At 45.4% G+C, this 6,511-nt stretch overlaps 1 protein-coding gene across 1 annotated transcript in view; it reads left to right on the top strand.

Annotated features, from left to right (window-relative positions):
* Positions 1–2,804: 2,804 nt before the first annotated feature.
* NFATC2 (nuclear factor of activated T-cells, cytoplasmic, calcineurin-dependent 2) overlaps positions 2,805–6,511 on the top strand; it is a gene marked incomplete at its 3' end in the record, with an annotated part of 55,724 nt that continues 52,017 nt past the window's right edge. Inside the window, exons 1-3 of the mRNA XM_010296372.1 lie at positions 2,805–3,253; positions 3,314–3,649; positions 5,043–5,211. Of these exons, the coding sequence (XP_010294674.1) occupies positions 3,153–3,253; positions 3,314–3,649; positions 5,043–5,211 (606 nt within the window). The remainder of the gene's footprint in view (positions 3,254–3,313; positions 3,650–5,042; positions 5,212–6,511) is intronic.

The raw sequence follows: 6,511 nt of genomic DNA, 5'->3' as shown, positions 1-6,511 counted from the left end.
CGCGCTCGCTGCCTGTGAGCGCTGGGCGAGCAGCCCCGCGCTGGGCGAGCAGAGGCGCGCTCCGCCGGAGTGCTGTGTGCAGGGGCGTGTGGCAGCTTGTTGTTGTGCGTGAACGTTGTTATTAGTACCTGGAACGTGGATTCACCCTCTCGGAGGGTGAATGCCAAGTTTGAAAGTGCTCGTTTAAAAAGTATTTCGGGGAAAAGCAAAGAAAACGAGTTATCTAAAGCCCAAGTTTTAATAGGCAGAAAGCGTGGCTGGTGGCGTGTGTTTGTCATTCAGAAGACTTTAAAAATTACACGTTCACATACAAATATATGTTTGCTTTCCCCATACCCTGCAATGCAAATCTATACATGCCAGCTTTGCTGCTCAACATGTGTTGTGAGGAGTTGTAGTTTTTTACCTGTTGGCTGCGTATCTGGCACAGATAATGTGGTTTAATGCGTACGGTGGGGGCAGCTCTCACTGTAGGGGTGTTGAACGGGGAACTGAAACCGTTGCCTGTTCCTTGATGTGAAGCTCTTCAGCCCGGAGAGCTTTTCTGCGATTGCTGGTCAGTGTACGAATCCTGCCTCAAGTCCTGGTGTCAAGCCGTGCTCGCTTGGTGCTGATTTTTCTCCCTTGCTTCAGCTTAAATCGGAGTGATTCTTCTGAAGGTGGTGGGAGTGATGTCTTGTGTGACTGCGGAGGGGTGTGCTGCTCTGTTTAGTCCAAAGGAGTGATGAGTTTTATTCAAAGTGAATGGTAGCATCGGTATCTAGGCTTGATGCGTCAGAGTTTGAGTGATGTGAATGACACACTATTCCTGTGAATGCCGAAGCTGATATTGAAGATCAACGATGCTAAAAATATGTTCGGCTTAAAATTCAGTTACTTGTTGCTGTTTTCCCCATCCCAAAACAGCTGTGTGCTGGGATTAAAAGCCAGAGGGAACCTTACAAAATCTGCAAGCTGGTCTCTCCCAGTCGTTTCCCACCCCGTCATGTAGACATTCTGTGTGTTGGTTTGTTTGGTTGGCTGTTGGGGTTTCCCACTAAACATGAAGGCTCAGCAGTTCTCTTTTCATGGAGTTTTGTCCACATTGTGCAAAACATCGAGCAGCAGTAGTAGTAGTAGTCAAAAATCAGTGGAGGATTTTGCTTTTGCACTAAGAAGTGTTTAAAACTGAAAATGAACAGAAACCTCCTGAAATTAAATCACAATCTGTCTGCCTGCAAAAGTTTCACAACGATTTTTTGCTACTTTTGCAGAAAGCATGGTCAGCTCTCCTACCTGGCTTTATGTACAGTATTATTTGCTCATGGGAAATGCTGCCTCATGTAGTGTAGGAGTTCGAGAAAATGTGAGAACAGTTATTTAAATATTTAAATTAAACCCTCTTTGCCTATGACACATACTGATCTGTGCCCAGGGGTGAGCAGCTTAGTGTGAATTAATCTCAAGCTGCGGAGCTGTTTCAGATATTTCCTCCTAGATACACTGAAATCTTTAAAACCATATAAAAATCCTGATAGTTTTTTGCATGCTTTTGTGTAATGACAAATATTATTCAGCTCCAAGGCTGGGGAAGCTACAGGAGCTGATGTACATCGAGGGGTCTGTCCTGGGGGTACCTGGCATGACTCTGCTCTCTCAGATGCCACTGGCATTAAGCACCCGATGGGGTGCTGGGATGAGATCAGAACTGGGCTCAGCGATGCTGGTGTTGCCTGGAAGCATCCCTGTACTCTGTAACCTGGGGATGGTTTGCAAGACTGAGAATCTCTGAAAAATAAGGATTTTTTGCACTAGGAGAGAGGGTTGCACTGAACATTTACCTGTTATTGCGTATTTTATAATCCCTCTCTGGCCAAAATATTCCTTGAGCTGAAATTGGAAAGTGATTGCCTGTAAAGGACTGAATCCTTTCTATCTCTCTCTTTCCTAATCGGTATTTGTGAATGTGTTTTGTGATTATCTGGTGCTTTCTCATGTGAAACCTGTCACCAAAACTTGTTGACATGATATGGAGCCAAACAAATCATCACACAGAACTGACTTTTTAATTTAAGAGCTTGAGCTCAGCTTTGGTTTCATGAAGCCTTTTCTGGCTGGACTTTGCTGTGTAAGAAGGGTTTTTCTCCCTTCACCAAAAGCTGTTCCTCAACCTTTTGGTTTTACGTAGACCTACTTGGAAGTGGTTTTGTGACGTGATGGTCTAAGTCCAGCTGCTAGTTGACAAAACTTGACCAAAGTCACAACACCCCAATTGGCACTGAGGGGTATAATTGGCAGAAAGAGTGGCAAGGCCAGCATTAAAATGGGCAGAGGCTGATGTGTCGCCGACCCTTCCAGGTGATCCCTCTAGCTCAGGGCTCAGGTAGAGGGAGCCCAGCCGGGTGGTGTGGAGGTGTTTGCAGTGCTTCTGTCCATGCTGCATCTGCTCTGAGCCCTTGAGCTTCCCTGGCTGTTAATCCAGTACTTTTCACAAGCATTAATTGCAGTTAAAAAGAATTAAACAAATATTTACCTAATATCAGATCACAACCAGTTTATAAATATGCTTTTTTTTTTTTAATCCATGATTGCTCAGCTTCTGTAATAATATTTATAGTCTTAAAGAGACCCTTCTTTTTCCAGAAGAACCGACTCCACATAAAACCAACAGCCCACCCTCTGGAGTTACATACGCTCATGATGTCTTGGACTGTGGCCTCAAGCCATGCCCCCTGCCTTTTTCTAGCCTTTCTGCAGATCCCATGGGCAGATATGGACAGCCAGATAGCATAGGGACAACACCTACACACCCTGCCAACGCTGCAGGGGCCTCTGCTCCGAGCCCTAGGATTGAAATTACTCCATATCATGAACTGATTCATTCAGGGGGTCCCTTCCGCAGCAGAGACACAGATGTTCTTTTGGTAGAACATCAGTCAAACTCAGCTACCACTAGCCCAAGGGTTACCCTGCCTGTCCCTGGCTTTGAGGGCTACAGAGAACCACTGTGTTTGAGCCCAGCTAGTAGCGGCTCCTCTGCAAGTTTCATTTCAGAGACAAATGTATCTCCTTGCACATCACCATGTGTTTCACCAAATAATGGTCCTAGTGATGACCTTTGTCCACAGTTTCAAAACATCCATACTCATTATTCTCCTAGAACCTCTCCAATAATGTCACCACGAACAAGCATCACGGAGGAAACCTGCTTGGGACGACATTCACCATCACCCTGTCCCAACTCAAGGTCTTCATCACCAGGTGCAAAACGGAGGTACTCTTGCACTGAGCTCTACAGTACTCAACTGCCTTCCACTTCTCCACGACAGTCAAGGACCCCCTCTCCACAATCCTCTCCTCGCATCCCCTTGAGAGAAGACAACTCTTCAGTTACTTACACGCAGTTGCCCAGCGCTTCTCTTTCCATGGATGCTATGAACAGCCTGCCTACGGATCCTTCCTGTGGTGTTCCCACAAAAATCTGGAAAACCAGCCCTGATCCTTCATCAATGCCTTCCCACAAAAACAGCATTCCATGTCACGTCTTTCAGACTGTTGACTTCCACGGGCCCTGCGAGCAGGAGGACAGGAGAAACTCAGCCCCAGAATCAATTTTGTTGGTACCCCCATCCTGGACAAAGCAACTGGTGCCTGCAATACCTATCTGCAGGTATGTAATGCTTCTTGTGGTGGTGTGTTTTCTCGTGGTGTGATGTCCTCTGTCATGCATGATGATCCCTAGGGAGCGTTTCCTTGGGCAGATCCTGCTGCAGACCAGAGCTAAGTGCTCAGGGACAGCACTGGTTAATGGCAGCCCAATCTCTTATGATTCTGAGAGATGAAAAAAATCTGTGTTTGGAAGAAACATCATCAAAGTGGTTCATTGATAGCACGGCATACAACAAACTCAATTTTCCAAATTATTTGTCTAAAAAGCAGATTGCAAAACAGCCTTTGACAACGGCTAAATACCTGCTTCCATTCTGTAGCTTTTAAAGAAAATGGTTTGATTGCTTTTCTAAATTCAGGGACTGTCTCGCTTACAAATTTCCATCAAGGATGAAAATACTTTAGATATTTCCTGATTCAAAATAGAGCACACTGCTCCAAGTCAGACTGAGCATTCAGTCAACCCCAAGGGCCTTATTGTTGGTTGTTAATTTGTTAATTGTCGTTTAACCCAAATCTCAGCCCTTGGCACTACCCTCATCAACTCCCTCCATTGTCTGGCGCTGACGGCTCCCAGCGGCACGCAGGTCTGGACCCTGAGCCTTGTGCATCCGCCAGGACAGAGGCTGCCAAACGTGTGACTCCCCTTGCAGCCACTGCTGGCACCCCGTCCGCCCTGCCATCCCGCTCGGCAGCAAGGTTGTCCCCATGCTGACATATTCCCGTGCTGCTTCCAACCTGGTAGACACAAATTGCGAGTGATGGAACGTGGGCCGTGGCTTTCCTTGGCTTGTTAGATCGGTCCTGGCAGCCGTGTGTACTAACAAAGTAAGAGTTGTTTAAAATCCAGTGCGGGCTCTAGTTGTACTTTTCAACGTATTCATTCCATGTGATAAACTCATGTTATTTTGATAACAGCAAAATCAGTATCAGGTAACAATATTTAGCAATTTACTAGTGTGCATTTTATTATTTATGCAAAACATAAATATTGTTAGTTATGCAACTGGTAAGTAATGATAAATGGAGTGAATATTTCACAATATATGTTCTATGGTCAAAGTTTAGGATGCTTAGCAAACACTAGAAAAAAGAGAAGTATCTTTGAAAAAATGTAACTGCTACAGGTATTTCTATTTAAGAAATAGAAATATTCTATTCTATTCCCTTCTGCCAGGAGATGTGCCCTCAGAAATTATTGTGTTCATCCTGAGTTTCAGCAAAGTTTGTAATCAAACATGAGCAGGACAACATATTCTCATTGAAATTCATAACAGGCTCCTAAACGTTTCAGCGAGAGCAGCCCTGGTGGGGTACTTGGAGGAAGAAGGGATCAGGGCTTTGAGAAATAAAGTGCTAAAGAGTTTCAGCTGGTGTGGTCTCTCTCTGCCCAGTTTGCCCGTCCAGTCGCTCCCGCCCCTCGAGTGGCCGCTCTCCAGCCAGTCTGGCTCCTACGAGCTGCGGATCGAGGTACAGCCGAAGCCCCACCACCGGGCGCACTACGAGACGGAGGGAAGCCGGGGGGCTGTCAAGGCACCGACTGGAGGCCACCCCGTAGTCCAGGTAAGTGACTGGAGAAGAACTCTGTAGAGGAAATGTTGGGGGTGAGGTCATTTTTGAAAGTCTTACTGGGGGCTGATGCTGAAAAAGGGGGAGTGTGTAAACTGGGTGTGCTTGTAGATGAGCATGAAGTGTTTGAAGTTGAAGCGTGGTGAAGTCCTAGACGTTTGGAAAGTTGTGATTTTCACAAGATTAGCTTGTGAAAGCTCAGAAACTTCAGCAAAATATTTGCCATCTTTTCTGGGCTAGATGTTAAACCTCCTGTCACCCAACTCTGTCATAATTTGCCCAGCTGTCCTGAATTCCAACTGAGCCCATTTTATCTTGACAACAGACTCTTCTGTGTAAACTAGGGCTTTTTGTGAGTTCAAAATGCACAAACATCAAGCCAGGCTTTCAAATTCAGTGTAGCTCAGTGACCTACCAAACTCAGATTTAATATAACTAGCAGGTCGCATCAGATCTGCAGTACCACATCCTCCTGCCAGTGGTGAGCGAGGGTTTTGGAGCTGCGCTCCCCCAGGTTTCCGCAGAGCAAGTCCGTGCAGCAGAGTTGCTACCTCTGTTTCTGGCTGTATCTAACCTCTGCCGCTCTCTCGTCTGTACAGCTAAACTGTATGAGATTTGTACACATTCTCTTGACGTTTAAAGACAGGCAAAGCAATCTTCATTAACCTCGATGGGGTTGGATTAGGAAGGTATAGATGTTAAACTGGAGTTCTCCCAGTGTTAACAGATGCCTTTTCCTAGAAATGTCTTTCAGGCATTTGCTTTTTCCTCAGCAATTTTACACTTCTTTTTTGTCCTCTGGTTACATGGTAGAACTCCTAATTTTAAGCCCATTTAAATTTAGATCAGAGAATTTCACCCATGTGTAATTCAAGCACTCAGTACATCTATTTTGCTCTAGTGCCTGGTTTATGTGTAACTTGCTGACACCATGTCCCATCTTGCATGCGGGTCTGCTTGTCATCTGTGGTAACGCTGCCTTCTTTCTGTCCTGGATGTACACCACCAAGGGGAAACCTGTACTAGCTGTAGTAGCTGTGTGATAAGAAGACATCAGGGCAAGATAATTATGTGGTGGTGGGGTGATTTCAAGAAAAGGTTTGGCCTCTATAAAGCTCTGAATATAGAGAAGACATGTTTATCGTCTTTGTAATGCTATAGAGAAAGGGTGAATGAGTTTAGGCAGGAGCTCCCTTGTGATTTGGGCTGATGCCACTACAGAAACAAAATTTTATATCTCTTTTGAGATATCATTTATATTGCCCTAAAGAGTCCAGTTCTGGTCCTGGCTATG

This window comes from Phaethon lepturus, unplaced genomic scaffold (assembly GCF_000687285.1).
Source record: "Phaethon lepturus isolate BGI_N335 unplaced genomic scaffold, ASM68728v1 scaffold24501, whole genome shotgun sequence".
NCBI lineage: Eukaryota > Metazoa > Chordata > Aves > Phaethontiformes > Phaethontidae > Phaethon > Phaethon lepturus.
Note: the sequence above shows the minus strand (reverse complement) of the source record. Positions and strands in the feature narration are given on the sequence as shown.